General features: G+C 33.6%; 3 protein-coding genes and 1 long non-coding RNA gene across 7 annotated transcripts; 2 read left to right on the top strand and 2 right to left on the bottom strand.

The window, feature by feature from the left end:
- Positions 1–202: 202 nt before the first annotated feature.
- LOC145053964 (GATA transcription factor 24-like) lies at positions 203–2,643 on the bottom strand. The gene is made up of 7 exons (XM_079002094.1): positions 1,866–2,643; positions 1,571–1,654; positions 1,342–1,475; positions 1,111–1,218; positions 824–929; positions 670–741; positions 203–576 (listed from the first exon to the last, which is right to left on the bottom strand). Exons 1-7 carry the CDS (start codon positions 2,319–2,321, stop codon positions 478–480), a joined length of 1,059 nt encoding a protein of 352 aa, XP_078858220.1. The 5' UTR covers positions 2,322–2,643; the 3' UTR covers positions 203–477.
- Positions 2,644–4,844: 2,201 nt separating this feature from the next.
- Positions 4,845–5,488, top strand: LOC145053963 (costars family protein). Its single transcript, XM_079002093.1, has 2 exons — positions 4,845–5,065; positions 5,318–5,488. Exons 1-2 carry the CDS (start codon positions 4,985–4,987, stop codon positions 5,486–5,488), a joined length of 252 nt encoding a protein of 83 aa, XP_078858219.1. The 5' UTR covers positions 4,845–4,984.
- Positions 5,469–8,940, bottom strand: LOC145053962 (KH domain-containing protein HEN4-like). The gene is made up of 6 exons (XM_079002092.1): positions 8,075–8,940; positions 6,847–7,290; positions 6,499–6,771; positions 6,145–6,414; positions 5,929–6,072; positions 5,469–5,846 (listed from the first exon to the last, which is right to left on the bottom strand). The coding sequence occupies exons 1-6, from the start codon at positions 8,681–8,683 to the stop codon at positions 5,709–5,711; spliced, it is 1,878 nt and encodes a 625-aa protein (XP_078858218.1). The 5' UTR covers positions 8,684–8,940; the 3' UTR covers positions 5,469–5,708.
- Positions 8,941–14,060: 5,120 nt separating this feature from the next.
- On the top strand, positions 14,061–16,933 carry LOC145051543 (uncharacterized). Of its 4 annotated transcripts, none has more exons than XR_013683691.1 (3): positions 14,061–14,305; positions 14,470–14,554; positions 14,987–16,933. It is a non-coding gene; the product is annotated as an uncharacterized LOC145051543 (long non-coding RNA). The 4 variants fall into 4 exon arrangements; XR_013683689.1 differs by having other exon boundaries at positions 14,636–16,933; XR_013683692.1 differs by having other exon boundaries at positions 14,467–14,554.
- Positions 16,934–17,345: the final 412 nt, after the last annotated feature.

The raw sequence follows: 17,345 nt of genomic DNA, 5'->3' as shown, positions 1-17,345 counted from the left end.
TCTTAAAAAGTTGGCAACTCCAGGAACATTATTAATACCATTGAAAATGGAGATGGTGTATGGGCGAATAGTGATGATGTCCCCGATCTTCCTGTCTCGCTTTCATTATTTTCTCAACATATGTCACCCCACTCAACCAATTCATAACTGTTCTGTCCTCCTTTCCTTTTGTTGTTTTATGTAATATCTTGGCTCATAGGGCTTGTAAAAGCTAATGACTCGAATGTATTTCATGTTCAATGAGGTGAGCAGTGAGCTACCAATGTTACAAATAGTGAATTTAGAAGTTACATTGCGACCCTATAATTATAAAAAAAAATAAAATGCTATATATATAATGCAACCCCCATTTCCCTCAAAACGCGAACCAATATCTACAATCTTTGTAAACAGTAACCACTCTCTTATTTTACACCTTTTTTCCTTCAACATATCTCCATTGGCTTTGGCTGCTGCAACAAATAACTGAATAAGCCCTCACCTTTCAGCAGTCACAGCTGAACCATCTCCTCCATTAAAAACCACACTTACACCATCACTTCCATTCCCTTCCCCACCCCCACCCCCACCCCCACTCTGCAAATAAACCAAAAACACATCAACACAAATGCCAAATGATATTATTATTATTATTATTATTTAAATCTGAAAAATAATTGTGTACCTCACCTGCACCTGTTCAATAATAGTCTTTCCAGTAGTAGGGTCTGCTAAAACCTTGTTAAGATCCCGTAAAACCCCCTGTACACATTACAACTCAACTCAATAAATCAGTTAAGAATTTCAACATCAAAACTAATTGATAAGAAACTAATTCACAAACCTTGTTAGCCCATTTCAATCCACATGCATTGCACAATGTCCTTGGCCCAGAAGGCCCACGACGCATCATTGGGGTTGAGTTTGAACTGATCCCACAGTGCCTACATCTGTAAACAGTAACCCAAACAACCAAATTACTGTTTCTTATGCAGTAAAAGACACGACATGACATTGCAGAACAAAATAGGACAAAAACTGCAAGTTTCTGTCCCTCTTCATCCTCATCATAAAATAACAAATGAGCTATTGTCTTATTGAAGCTCATTATGAAAAAAAAAGGCTGCTTACGTTGTTTCTTCATCTTGGCCAGGACCACCGTTCCAATCTGAAGAAGGTAAACCTGTTTCATCAGAATTGGCCTTGGATGATGTAAACTGTCCTTTTTTACGCTGCATTCTGGGAGTATAAAATATGAATCAGATATATATAATAGCTGCATCAAACTTTAGTGTGTGTGTGTGTATATATATATATATATATATATATATATATATATATATATATATATATATATATTACCTAAGAGCAACTTCCTTCCGTACAGTGTAACGGATTTTCTTATCAAAGCATCTTTCTTTTCTCTTCTCCCTGAATCGACTCAAAGAAGCAGCCCTTTGTGGTTGACTTGATCTTCCAGGGAACTCATTTAAACCCTATTACATTTATACCAAAAAAAAAAATCTCTTAAAACAAACATGAAAATCAGAAGTCCAAACTTGTATGTATGAACAATCTGCTGTACTCATACCCTTTGATTTTGAGGGGGGATCCCTAAAGTAGGGGCACCAGTTGGTACTTCATAACCACCCAAAAGCAATAACACACCTTGCACCTGTAAATTTGTGGCAGATCAAGAACTAGATCAATCATCAATATCATGATTCAATCCTACAGATGTAAGCATGCATTGGTAATATCATCCCAAAAAGGGGGAAAAACACAATAAATAATGGAAATTGTTCAATTAGGTCGGTAATGAATAACGAACAAGGCATTTTCAATATAAGCAAACAAAACCCTAATGCCATAGAAAGAGAATAAACCTTTTCAGGCGAAACGGCATCGAAGACGTAAACTTCTCCCTGAAACGACAGGGTAAGCTGATCCGCACCTCCACCTCCACCTGCACCTGCAACTCCACCGCTAACAGGCTGAATTTCAGCGTCCTGTACATACAAAGCATGCGGCTGAACGCTCATATCCTCCATGCCGGTTTCGATACTGCCGCTGTTCTGTAAAGTATTGTGCTGGTGGTGATGATGAGAGTTGTGGTTGTCGTAGCGGATCCGACTAGGGTTGTCTATAGACTCTTCTTCGCCAACGGCAACATCATCATCTTCATGCACAACCACATCTTCAACTACGTGATGTTGATTATCGTCATTATTGATGCTAATTCCATGTTGCTGATGATGATGCAAATTAACGGGTTGTAGATTAACGCCCTCGTAAATCGATGCTTGATGATGGCGTTGATTATTAATATTGGCCTCCGACATTCTCCAAAACCATCAAACAAACCCCAAAAATGCAATAAAATTTACAGAATTCTACGATAGATACATATGAGAATGAGATCCAACAAATAAAACCGAATAATCGAATCAGAATTAAGCTTCTTGTGAAATTAAGAGGAACGTAAGAAAGGGCGTAAAGGGGGAAAACAACCTTTTTGAAGTACAGGATGAACCCTAATCGTAGTAGGGATTAGGATTACGAGAAAACGGATGAGGCTTTCACAACATTCGATTAGGTACTACTGGTATATGCACTCTGTGTGCCATAGAACATAGAAGGTAGGCTTAAAAATATGACGTCACTCTTTATGCTTAATGACATGTACCTTGTGCAGCTTACCATTGTTTGTTTGGTTGGATTATAATAAAACGATTAATACATAAAAATTTAGACTAAATTAAATTACATAAATGGCACCTGTACTTTACAAAAAGTCACAAATTCAACCCTTAAGTTCTTTTCTTGATGGGATAGTCTATTTTTCGATTTGTTGTGATGGTTAGTCTTTGATCCATATAAAATTTCTTTTAAGCTCTCGAGTTTGATCCATCAAGAGTTTAGAGGTGTGTGATACATCGTCGGGAAGCTCTCAACAAGCTAAATCTTTTGACAAACTACTGAAGGAGTTTGTCCATGTTTGATCCTCAAATTCCACTTTATTCTAATTTTCATTTTCATTTTATTATGTTTTAATGACATAATATTTGTTTTCATTTCTTTCTGAATTTTTTGTTTTTTATTTAGGAGCTTAATTTAAAGATTTTAATGTCAATTTCAGTTTTTCAAAATTTCATATATCTATCAAATTTAGCTAGTTCCATATAAAAATGTTTTGTAAGCCTTTCATTAGTATCTAAAAATTAGTAATAAATCCTCAGTTAGTATTCTTCATTCTTGATTTCATTTTGCGGTCGAAAATACAAAAAAAACCAGAAACTTTTAGACCAAAACAAAAAATGTTAAATATAGAGCCATAAGCCATTTTCATGATTGCACTCGTCCATGAATTTGTAGGCAAGCTTCTACTTGACTTGGTTCATATAAAAATAATCAATCTTTTGTTGCAATAAGCATGATTGTGCCAATGAATAGGATAGCATAGACGACGACCCATTGCCTCCAAATTTAGAAGACCCTATTTTTATATACCTTATTATTTTAATGTAAGAAAAAATGATATAGCGGAAAAATGAAAGAAAATGGAACCAAAAACGAATGAGTGGAAAAATGAAAGAAAATGAAACCATAATCTAAGTTACATAGAAGACTAAAACATGTGCAATTCTTCTGGAATAATCATGCATTAAGCTTCTTACCACCATCGATCGAAAGACTATGAATTAATTTCGATTTTTTCAACAGTAACAAAAAAATTGATTCATAATAAATCGATTTTGGTTTTTTCACGCAACATTCTGATTTTCGATTTCTGATTTCATGCATCATTCAAAAAAACTGATCTTGCATTCGTGTTAATTTGATTTCAGGCAACTTCACTAATTTTGATTTATGATTTCATATTAATGTTAATGTGGTTTCTTATTCGTGTAAATTGTAAGCAATGTTTTGAAAACTGGACCGAAGACCGAACCGGTCGTCTTACTGGTTCGATGGTTCAAGTGGTCCAAAAAGTGAAAAATTAAATCTCAAAAACTGAAAAAACCGGATGATGTCATAATTATATTTAATTATATAAAAAATACAAAAAGTGAAAAATTAAATAATTTTTTAAAATTTCCGGTTTTGACCGGTTGAACCGGACCGGTTTTTTTACCGGTTTTCACTGGTTCAAACGAATACCGGTTTTTTGACCTTTAAAAACGGATCCGGGACCGGTTTGCGGTTGAACCGGTCGAACCGGCCGGTCCGATGCGATTTTCAAAACTTGGATTATAAGATTTCGTTAATGTTTCATATTAGTTTTCTGATAAAAATTAATTTATGTGCTTTCATTTTAATTTTTTTGTAGATAACTTGAAATTTCAACATTACAACTTTTGAAACTGGAGCCTAGAAAACAAACCAAAAATCGTTATATGTGTTACTGGAAAAAGATTCACATCAAAAGTTCACAATTAGGTGTTTTGTTTCCTTTTTTTTATTTTTTTATTTTTATAAGTTTAAAATAATAACATATTACCTGAAAAATGAATATGGCTGCGAGAAAAGAAAAAACAAGCAACTACTACTATTACAAAAATGATCTAAGAGCAAATTTATAGCAAGGGCCTAACTAAAAAAAAAACAATAAAACTACCCTCATACACTAACTTTTTGTATTGTAAGGGTCTTATTTTCTTTGTTTTGCCACAGACTCAAATCGACTTGGACCGCTCTTGGCAATATATGCAATTGGCAAATATAACAAAAATAATGCAACGTATTCTTCTTGAATATCCTCCTAGGAATGTTGGTGAATGACATTTGGTGATATCATTAGACGTTAAAACTTTTACACATTGGTCATCATGTAGTAGTTTAAATTTAAGAAATATATTGAAGATATAATATTACTCGTATTATTAATTTGTATTCCCAATATGACCATATAAATGGTTCTCTGTATGTATTGTGATTTGTGAGAGAGACAACACGAGATCCCCTGAAAAGTGAAAACCAAACAAACCAAAGCTTCAAGAAAATCATGAACGTAGATGAAGAAATTGAGCAACTCAAAGAAGAAATCAAACGACTTGGCCACAAACAAAACGATGGATCTTACAAGGTAACCTCACCCAACAAATTCACATACGTTTTCTTCATATGCTCTTCAGATTTACATCAATGTTCAGAGAATTTGATGGGAAATTTGGTGTAATTGATTTGTTGTTTGCTAATGGCGGATCTATAAATTTAGTGCAATAATGCGTTATATGCACATTATAGGTTTTTCTATTGATATCATGATTAAAACTTTCAATCAACATTTTTTTTTCTCATTTCTGATACAAAAATTTGATTAAAATTGATGATGAAGGTGACATTTGGCATGCTGTTCAACGATGACAGATGTGCAAACATCTTCGAGGCGCTTGTAGGGACACTAAGAGCAGCCAAAAAACGTAAAATTGTGACATATGATGGAGAGTTACTACTACAAGGTGTTCATGACAATGTTGAGATCATACTAAAAGAAGCAGAAGCATGATTCATCCATAATCACAAAGTCTACATTTTTCATGTTTTACTTTTCTTGTATGTTAGACCAAAACTCCCCCAATGTCTATGATACAAGATGCTATAACTTACGAGATGTTTACAATTACTTTGAATTCATTGGGGTTTAGTTTCAAAAAGACAAAAGATGTAATGAAATTACTTTTTTAACTTGCTGTATGTAAAATAAATTGTGTAATTTTGGTTGTTTGTTATGATTGGTCTGCAAGTATGAAGGCTTGAAGAAGGCTCTGTGCAGATTGGGTTTCATTGGGAGTACCCGAAATAACCACAATGTGATCACTTGTTCCTGAACGTGGCTCATGCACTACCACTTTTGCACCTGAAATCTGCTTTTACATATAACAAAAATCCTTATTATTTATTTATTTATTTATAGCAATCTACAAAAGAAAATGTAATTACAATTACCTGTCTTAAACGAGTGAGATTGCTTCCATTCTCCCCATAAACCAAAGCAATGACAGTTTGGGATACCAGAATTTCCACACTCATGTTACTCACTATAGCAGATCTACCTACAGAAGTTGACCCTGTGCTAATATCATGTCCCATCTGCAATAAATAAAGAAACAATTCAATTCTCAAACATCAAAAAATAGGAAGAAAAAAGAAAAAGAATATTACCGGAAGGTGCCATTGTCCAGGTGTCACAGGACGATCTATGCTAATGCTACTACTTGAGAGTTTGAGATTATCCATAGTTTGAGTTAAATTAGTATTATGCTGATTAGGAGGATAATGTGACGTGGCAACAGAAGATTGATGATGTGTATATGTGCCCTTGGTTGTTCCAGTTCCATGGCTATTTGACATTTTATTTGAGAATAAGTTGTTTCTTAGTCTTCCAGTAACACTGTATAAAGCATCTCTTACATTTATCATCTCTCCTGTCATCTTTTTTTTTTTTAAAAAAAAAAAAGCTTCATTTAATCTATAGTTACAACAGATAATTTGTTAAATGCAAGAAATAGTGCTCACCAACACTACTTGATCAGTTTCAGGTGCACACTTAGGAACTTGATGATCACCAACTATTTTTATAAAAGCACCAGTCACCTTTCTCATATCTGCAACTATGGACCCACCTTTACCCAACAGACAACCCATTTGGTTTTGTGATATCACCAGTCTAGCAGAAACCTGGGCCCCACTTGATGCCATATCCATCCCCTTTTGAACCCCAGACTCAACAGACCTATTGAATACAAGAATCACTGCATTTTGTGCAGCTGACTTTCGTGACTCTGCACTCTTCTCACAATAAAAAAAAAAAATTAAAATGATAAATTATATAAATCATAGTATGGAAGTAAGTAAGCAGCAAACCTCCATTGCAGAAATGGTGATCAATCTTTCATCACAATCAGAAACAGGAGCTCCAATTGCTATATGGGCACCTGATTCGTTTTGAATAGCTTGAATGATTGTCCCTGATTTGCCTATCAAGCTACCCACTTTATCACTGGAATACAGAATCCTGAAAACTATTTCCTTCTGGGATTCCAAGTCAGCATCTTTGGATGTTGGGGGGTGAGGGTGAAGGCGAAACCCTTGACCTTGACTTCGTGGTGGAGGCAAGTCAAAGTCTGAGTGTGAATGTGTGTGTGTGTGGGAATTGGAAATCCCATTGGGTATGAGATCCCATGGAGCTGTAGGGTGGGTCCTACCTACAACTGCCCTTGTCTTTTGACTTTGAGCATGGCTGCAATCTTGAATGCAACGAGTCACAGCAATAAGTGCCTTTTTAATGGCCAAAATATCACCCTCAATCTGAAACAAACATATGAATTATTAAATTTAGATATATTGAATACAAATACATGTATCAAGTATCAACTCAAATTTGAAGGACCAAATTGTACACATGAAAGTTTAAAACCAAATTTGGTGTTATACAGAGACTTGATATCTATCTTTCGGGTGTGCAAAAGACGTTGATGCCATTCTAATACTCATCATAAAAGGTAGTCCTAAAAAGTTTGTTAATCCAACTGAGGTTGAATAAAGCAGATACTAACACAAAAAAAAAAAGATAAACTAATTGTCTTGTCTTAAAGCTTTTCAATGGATTTGAAAAATAGAAAATTGTGGGGTTATCTTAAAAGCAAATGTCTCCAGACAAAAATTAGGTAAAAAGATATTCAAAGAACACCCAAGATTTGAACTTGTGTTTGGATTGGTACTGAGGGCATATTGTACACCCATCAATAAAGAACATTCTTGGCAAAAATACCATAAAAACATTAGTCTAGTGAACAATTTTGGAAAAAAAAAAAGTGTTCCTTTTGAATAAAAATGTCCCCAACATGCCCATAATCGGAGTCTTTTTGCAAAGAACAGCCATTGCTACATCTTCACAAGAATCATCAATGATCCGTAATGTAAAGAAGATAGTGATTTCAAGAAATCAATCGCAAACAAAATGCAAAACCCGTCACATCAGTGAAAATTCTGCAACAATGGTTGAATCCTTTAGTTTGATTAAGAATCTAGGACTACTTCTCAGTGGGGCATAAATCAAACAGTTTCAAGGCAATAGAAACGAGATGCTAACCTCGACCATTTCATCTGTAGGAAGTGCACATGAAGGAAGCTTATCTTGAACTAAAATCCTAACCCTACATCCAGTATCCTTCCTGATCTTCTCGATCACTTTCCCCCCTTTCCCGATCACAGACCCGATAACACTCTTATCCGCTAGTAATCGACACGAAGCTACCCCCCCAGGGGCAAAATACCCTCCATCGGCCTCTGCAGCAACAAGTAAAATCCTCTCAAATACCTTAACCAACGCCTCCTGTGCTGCTGAAACCTCACTATATTCACTACCTTCATCAAAATTTTTGTTTAGTTGATTATTATGTTCAATGAATGATATTGTTTTGTTCGCTGCGCTGTTGGCGATGACAGTGATCACACGGTCGTCGGAATCAGGAGGCGGGTCCTCGACCCGGATTTTGGCTGAGGTTTCCTGCTGCAACTGTTTGATGATAACGCCGGATTTCCCGATGACCCCGCCAATGCGAGAAGCATGGCAGAGGAGGCGGAAGCAGGTGCAGCCGGCATGGACGGTTAGAGGCGGCTGTTTTGGTTTGTAGCGCTTGGGACCACCGTTGACGGTGGCAGCGGCGATGGTGGGAGGACTATTGATGGGTTCGAACATTGTGGGTGCGGCGCGGCGGCGATTGGATGGGAAGGGGAAGTGAGAAAGGGAGGTCCTACTCCTACTACATCAGAGGAAGATTGATTCGAATCTTTAACGACTTGAGTAAAATCAGCATGAAATCTTTTTGATTGATTCGAGTCCAGAAATAGATTGTTGATTTTGATAATTACGCAGATTTCTTCGTTTCCATTTCCAGGAAGGCGATGTCCCCTTTCTCATACAAATCCAGTTTTTATTGCATTACTAAATTACTATTACTACTGATAATAATAGTAATGGCCTAATGGGTGCTTTTAGTGGCATTAATGAATGGCAAAAACATCCTACAATTCAATGATAACTTAATAAATTAATTCAATCAATATGAATATCTGGCGGTGCAGCTTGTTTTAAGTTATTCAATAATCTCCTTTAAAGTGATCATTTTTAAATATAAAAATTGTTATTTTATCAATTTCTTGATTTTACATGTTTTAACAAAACGGTGTTCACATATGGATATGGATCGCATGCCACATTTGGCCTTTGGATATTATCATATAATAGATCCAGAATGAAAAGAAAAAATAGACGCCCAAAGTCACTATAAATATTAAAAAGAAATACATATATGGTCAAAATATTACAATAAAAAAATTAATTTAAAGAAAAATATTTTCTCATAACATTTTTAGATAAGTTAATTTTTTCTCTATATAATTATATTGTATATATATATATATATTTTAGAAATTTTGGGTCCCTTAGAGACATGAGCACGAACGACCGTCTGTGTTACCCACCATTAGGATTGGACCTTTGTATTATTAGTTTAGCTAATCACAAACATGCCATGAAAAACTTAATGAACATTTAAGTCATAGAAATTACGAGAATTGACATTATTGTCATAAAAATTGACTAGATTAAGCTGTGAATTATGTGTATGAAGCTATGAAGTTACTTGTATTAATTTAAACTATGAATTTTGTGTATAAAGTTTGAATTGACTATATAAAGAGTTTTAAGTTGAAAATATGGTTGTGGATGTTTACTTTTTGTGTATTAAACTTTGAATTTTGTGTATTAAACTGTGATTTTTGTGTTTTAAACTGTAAATTTTTTTCTTAGACTATGAATTGACTATATTAAACTGTGATTTTTGTGTTTTAAACTGTGAGTTGATTGAATTAAACTGTAAATTTTCTTCTTAGACTATGAATTGACTATATTAAACTGTGAATTTTGTGTATTAAATTATGAATTGATTGTATTGAGCTGTAAATGAATTGACATTAAGTTGTGATTATGTTATAATTTTTTTTGTTTGCTTTTGAAATAATGTAAATTTTATTCACAGCTTAATATATTAAATTCACAATTTAAAATATGAATGATTTATGTATAATTTTTTTTTGTTAATTTTGTTCAAAATATATTTATTTTTTGTGTTGTATATGTATGTAAGAATACATTAGTTTTAATAATAGTTTTGCATTAAATTCAAATTGAGTGAAATAAATGGTTTTATTAGACTGTGAATGTAGTATTTAAGTTATTAATATATGACTTTATTTACATATTTGATTTAGAAGAAAATGATGGTTGCGATGCTGGTACAAGTGGTTAGTGGAAGCGTGTGGTAGTGGTAGTAGTAGAGTTTGAATTTTTGATTTCTTTGAGTTTATGAATTATTGTAAAATGGTTTGTATTAAGTTGTGGTTCTCATTTGAACCACTCCTATATATATATATATATATATATATATATATATATATATATATATGTATATATATATATATATAGAGAGAGAGAGAGAGAGAAAGAGAAGAGAGGGGAATGATCATTTGAGAACTCATAGTTTTTCAAGAACTAAATTTGGAACGTTAGATCAAAAAAACAGATAATCAACATTACTTGTGGCACTTTTGTAAATAAAAAGAAACTTATAGGGGCGGGGGTATCTTAACTTAAAAGGACAATGGTATTATGGGAAACATAAATGTTTGTTCTATCCCGATGAAAATGGCCATATATATATATATATATATATATATATATATATATATATATATATATATATATATATATATATATATATATATATATATATATATATATATAAAAGCCATTTTTTTCTACCAACTTCAAATTTACAAGGCTTATTGGACGCCACATCACCTATCTCTAAACGATGGCATATACATCAATGTCGATTGAAATCGCCTCATGAGACCGAATGTATTCAACGCGAATGAACCAGTAGAACGCATAGAAGAGACGCGCCTTTTGAGATGATGGTTAGATTCAAATTCGGTGTCGATATAAATAGCCATGAACGCAACAGGTATTTCCATGCCATCGCTTCCTATTCCTGATTATTCTCTTTTCTCCCCTCTTCCTAATTATTTATACACGACTCCAAAACACATAGATAGGTGTCTTTTCTATTTAGATGTTTGCAATGAGGTAATAATATTTTTTTTTATAAGTTTCCTATTTGAGTTTCGTAATTTGTTGTGTGAGTTGTGCCATTCTGGTGACTTAGCGTTCGATTTGAAGCCAGATTGTGTCTATCATTTTGATTTCTAATTTTTCATATTTTATTTTCTGGTTGAAACTTTTTTTTCAAATGGTTTTGTAAAAAGCGGTTGGTTGCAATAACATATCTACAAACTCAAAGTTTCTCAAATATTAAGTCGTTTTGTGTGCTCGCTGATTTCTTAGATGGTTTGGTGTTGAACCCTGACTTGCGGTTTCATATTGTTGCTGAAAAGGCGGTCTCCTACTCCTACACCCATCATGTATATCTCTCTCCAATAACTTACATTCTACAACAGTTACAGAGATGGATAAATGAAAGTACTGATCAATGGGGTTAGCGTTAATTCAGGTCCCTCTCTTTTCCCTGGCATTAGAGGGTCAAGGTTAGTTTTTTTCATCGATTAGGGCGAATATGTTTAATATTGCTCCACATTTATGCTAATTGTACCGATCTTACTTTGAATTAGGTTTCTAGATTTTGGGAATTTACTATTAAATTTTTTATTTATGTTATTAATAAATGTTGTAAAGTTCATAGCATAACTATTAAATTGGGGGACTTTGACTACATCACATCACTCTGGTTCCTTTAAGGATGGATCTGGAATTCGAGCAACATACTAGGCATAAGATTTTATATTTGGTGGTTGTTTCAGTTATAGAATGTAGTTTCGAAACAAACCTAATGCTAAACACAATTCACATTCTTATCAAACAATTCAATTGTGAAGGGTGTTAGTGGGGTATAAAGTGAATCCGCTGCAGAAAAATCATACCCACATTGTGAAAAATGAATATAATGCATCTAACTGATAAATGCTCAACTTTTTCAGTACACCCCCTTCAAGTTCCAATTAGAGTAAAGCTTTCCTTAATAAAAATATAAATTAGAGTAATATTTACATAAATTTATTATCTCGTCTGAAACATTGTGTTTATTTGAGAAAAAAAGAAGTATTTTTAATGAAAATATACTAATTTTGGAATCCAAAAACAAGATTATACATGCCTAAACTATGGATCTGCCCAACACATCACATTGTTTTCAAAATCAAACTTGCAATTACAGAAAGCCTGCTACAGAGTGAACACCAATGTAGGGTATATTATGTTGTAAGTTTTGATTATGATTTATTAAAACTTTTGATTTGAGAACTTTACTTTATTACAGGTGAGAAGCATATGAAGCTGCATTCACCAAACAAAGAGAGGATATATGGGAATAGGAAAGAAACTGCAAGAGGGTGAAGAAGTATTATGTGAAGGGCATAAAACATTAAATGCAACGAGGACAAGGTGAATGAAATGTAGAGGTCCCTTAAACAGAAGGAAAACAAACTTGAAGAGACAAATAGTAAAATTAAATCAAGCATTTTAGCATTAAAGAAGAGGTAAGATGATGGAAAAAAAATCAATTAGTTTAATTGTAAAAGAGGAGGTACCTATCTTTTCTGTTAACTTTGTTGTTCAAAAGTCGAATGATTCCATCTTGCCTTCTTTTCTCTTCAGCACACCAATTAAGCCTATTAAAAAAAACTTCAACTTAAGGAAAAGTAGTCGCTCAATTAGAAGTTAACTGCCAAAGGAAGAGTGATTTTGTACTTAATTTGTTTGTAACTCACAAAAATGATCCCTTCCTTTTGTTATTATCATATTTAGTCTAACATCAAAAGTTTTTCAGTTTGGTCTTTGAGTAAAGCATTATGTTAATGTTTTGTTATGTGTATACACAATCTTGAAACTTTATCGGTACTTGAGGTTTTTTCAAACTCGTCACTTCAAACAACTTATAGACACTTGTCACTTGAAACTGCTTATATAGAACATTCAGTTGTGGGTGCGGAGGGATATGTCCAACAAGCAGATTTCATTACCTTAACCAAGTTGTAGTAGGTGTGGAGGTTATAAAATAATTTATAAATTTACAACTTATTGAAACCAGTGATTCAACATTGCACGTGTTGCTCATAAGCAGTGATTAAAAGGTTCTCCCTTATCAAGTTACTTACTAATCGAATGTCGATTTTAAACTAACCTAAAATTTGAACAATTTTTGTTCGTCATGTCCATTAGGAATGTGCCCATTTATGGAGCACCATCTGACTTGCTTGAGTTCAACTCCAGGTTCTAGCTGACCATGTTGTATCGTCTTCTTCTCTCTCCAATTCCGTTTTCCCGCCTCCTTCAAAGGTACACTTGAACTATTTTGTGTATAGTGATTGTTGTGTTTTGAATAACTTAATACCAAGACAAAAAATGAGGTCAAGTAGGAATTTTGCTTCATTCAAGTCAGACATTTATACACAAAAAAAGCATTAGGTGGATGGGTATTCTTAGAGTATTAAACTTATCACTACACAACATCCATTAACAAGTAATATGTACTGAATCACTTTCATTCAATTAAATAAACATCAATTGCCTATTCAAATGCAACAAATATGTATTGACGGTTGCAACATTAAAAAAAAAAAACATTTAAAGTCTGAAATCTTTCTAATTTATGCTTAATTTTTTAGCACACGCAGAATGAATAAGTGTGATTAAGATCAATGGGCGACCAATGAACAAGTGCCAAAAGCCTTTAATAAGATTTGTCAATAGCTATTTTTTTATTCATGTATTCTACATTGAAAATACATCCATTTATAGCATTGTATCTTTACCTTTTTTTTATTATTAGTGCACTTTAAATAACAATAAAAGATGTATCAGATTGCCTTTCGTGGGTCATGCTTAGCACGAGCCTCAAACTTTTCTAGTATATATATATATATATATATATATATATATATATATATATATATATATCACAACTTCTATCGTCTTCTTGGCATATGTGTATCATATCGTCATACCAACTGCCTTAACTCCTTTGATTGCCGCTATTCCAGTATTCTCGTTCCAAACCCTCACCTCCGACCTTACGTCCATAATAACCTAATCATTCACGTGCATGACGTAGTTACCCCCGCCGCCACCAACGATAATCGAACAGTTCAGGAAGAAATCACAAACTCGATTGGATTTATATGGACAATACGATTCAATTCAAACCTCAAATTCCTCAAATTCGGAACTCAATTGAAATTGAAGGTACCATTCTATTTAACACCACTATCAGTTAATGGAAAAATCCACAAATTAGTCTCTCTCTCTCTCTCTCTCTCTCTCTCTCTTCTCAAATGTTTAGTTTATGAGTAAATATGTACGTCTTTTGCTACATATATGACTTGACTAATACGTTTTGTACATAGTAGTCTCCCATGGCAAGGACTGAAAGCGGGAAATAAGAAGCAAAAATATGAAAAGATCAGTGAGAAGAAGGTGTCCACATCAATTGAAGTAAGTTATTTTTGTTAAAAATCATACCTTGGTGAGTAGTTTTTGGCATGGAAATGACAAGATTGTCCCTCGTGTTTTCAGGCTTTATGTAGAGGCTACCCTACAGAGTTTTCATCATACTTCCATTATTTTTGTTCTTTAAGATTTGATGATAAACCAAATTATGCTTACCTAAAAAGACTCTTTCGTGATCTTTTTATTCGTGAAGGTTATAATTAATTAATTAATTAATTTCTACCTTAATTAATAAAATATTCTAATGTATTGTGAAAATTAATCCTTCTTTTTTCTTTTCTAAATTGTGAAATCAATTTGCGTGTGTTTTGTTTGTATACAACTGAGTGTTCATGCCGTTATTGTTGCTAGAATAGTGTATAGTCTTGCAGGTTGTGGTGATAAAGATCTAACATTGGGTTTTTACATGTTGAAAAGTGGCGATTTGTTTCTCAATAGCAGTGGACTCCTAGGAGTTGTTTTCTCATGTCATGGAATTCTTATGTCAATCTCAAAGTTTTCAGAGGTAATATGTTTTGTGTATTCCTCTTTGAATCAATTCGTGTTATGTGATATGACTGTTGCAATTCAAATTTTATACAATCCTTCATTTTTTCTTAATATGCCAAATTTGTAGCATTGAATACTTGATTTAAATGCATGGATTGTTATATTTTACTTATGTTGCTACCATTGAACATTGTATTTGTTATTGGCATGTTATTGAAGCACCAAGAACTCATTATGCAACGTTTGGGAGATGTCTTCATCTTGGCCACACCATAACAAGATTGTCTTCATGTTAAGCCATATGAGAGAGATTGGAAGAGAACATTGTATAATGAGTTCAACATTTAAATCTGGACAACTATGATTGTTTCTTTTTTACTTAGCTAAATTTATAAAAAATTCAACGTTGTAATTACATGTAATTCACATATGAATTACATGTGATTCACATGTAAATCAAATATGAATTGCATGTGATTTACATGTAAATCACATATGAATCACATGTAAATCACAAGTAATTCACATATGAATTACATGTGACATGTAATTCACATATGAATTACATGTGATTCACATGTAAGTCACATATGTGTTTTTGTGAGTGTTTTTGCATCAATCATTTTTTTTAAAATTTTCTTGTAGATTTGGAAGAAATTATGGTGAATATTAAAGAGGTGAAAAATGATAAACTTAAGAAAATATGGAAATATTGACACGAAGACATGAAAACACTTTGAAATTTTGTAGCATTTTTTTGTTTTTTATATTTTATTTTGTATCGAATAAAATACTTATTATATTGTGTTTATAAGATTAGTAAGTAAATAAAATGAGTTTTCTTATGATTTCCTTACAAATATTATATATAGTATATGAAATAAAATGAGTTTTCTATTAATATTTACATTAACACAAAAAATTAAATATTAAATGAGATTGATAAGAGTACGATCATGCCCTTAAAAAATTAGTTTTGATCTAACGCTCCATTTTTAGTTCTCAGGTTCTCGGGAAACTTGAGTTTTCAACTGATCTCACTTCTGTACACGCACATATCTTCTACTCTCTTTCTCTGACTGAAAATCAAGAAACCGTTCTCTATAACCTAGATTTAAAATGTCTTTTCTGGTAGATGGTGGTTTCGGTCTTCCAATAACTCCGAAACCTTAGGATGAGGTGATATGAGGTGAGTAATGTTAGATGATATAGAGGATGAAAGGGTTAGAGATTTGCTTTTGGGGGTTAGAAGGACTCATGGGCGACGGTGATGCACAAATAGAAACGAAGGAGAAGAAAGGGTATAAAGAGAAAGGGGGTGAGATGGGGTGGAAGTGAGTCTTTATTTGTTTTTGAATAACTAAAACAACAAAATAAATGGAGTGTTTGGTTTTATATCATAAAACTTCATAATTTTGTTGCGCCTAAGTGTCAAATTTTAAGAAGTTTAATGTCTAAGGCGGCGTTTGGTTCACAAAATGTTTTTGAAGGAATTGAAATATGTTGGGGAATTGGAATCTGTCTTGATTTGGAATCTAATTCAATATTCTATTCGACTAGCCGTTAATGGAATTTGAATTCAATTTCATATTTTGTTTGGTTGGCGGAAAATGGAATTGGAATAGTGTAAATTGACAGAACTACCCTTATGGGTTTTTGCTTAGTTTTGTTTTATTTTATAATTATATGTAAAGATATATTATATAAATTATAAATATAGTAAACGGTGATGGTGACGGTGGTGATGATGGTGAAAGCGACGGTGGTGGTAATGGCGAAGACGATGGTGGTGGTGGCGGCAGTGTGTGGTGGTTATGGAAATGGATGTGGAAATGGATGTGCTGGTAGTGGCGTCATCACTAGTGGTGGTTATGACGGCAGGTGGTGTTGGGTGGTAGTGGCGGTGGTGGGTGTGGGTGGTAGCGACGGTGGTGGTAGTGATGATAATAGCGTTGGTGGTAGCAACGGTAGTCATGGTTTAGGTGCCGATGGAGGTTATGGGTAGTGGTAGTGGTGGTGGCGACGATGGTGGTGGTAGTGGTGATGGTGATGATGGTGGTGGGTGGTGGCGAAGGTGGTGGTGGCAACGACATCGCTGGTGATTGTTGGTGGTGGCGAATAGTGACAGAGATTTTTCATATTTAATGTTAAAAATAAAAAGGATAATATGATAATCTACAACATTCCTACCTTAAGGAATTTTAATTTCTTTATCTTTTAGATGCAATTTATTTTCCCTCAAGAAAGTTGGACCCTTTAAGGAATCAAATTCCTTCTTAAAACTTGA

This window comes from Lactuca serriola, chromosome 5, assembly GCF_051521515.1.
Source record: "Lactuca serriola cultivar US96UC23 chromosome 5, Lser_US96UC23_V15, whole genome shotgun sequence".
In the NCBI taxonomy this organism is placed as follows: Eukaryota; Viridiplantae; Streptophyta; class Magnoliopsida; order Asterales; family Asteraceae; genus Lactuca; species Lactuca serriola.
Note: the sequence above shows the minus strand (reverse complement) of the source record. Positions and strands in the feature narration are given on the sequence as shown.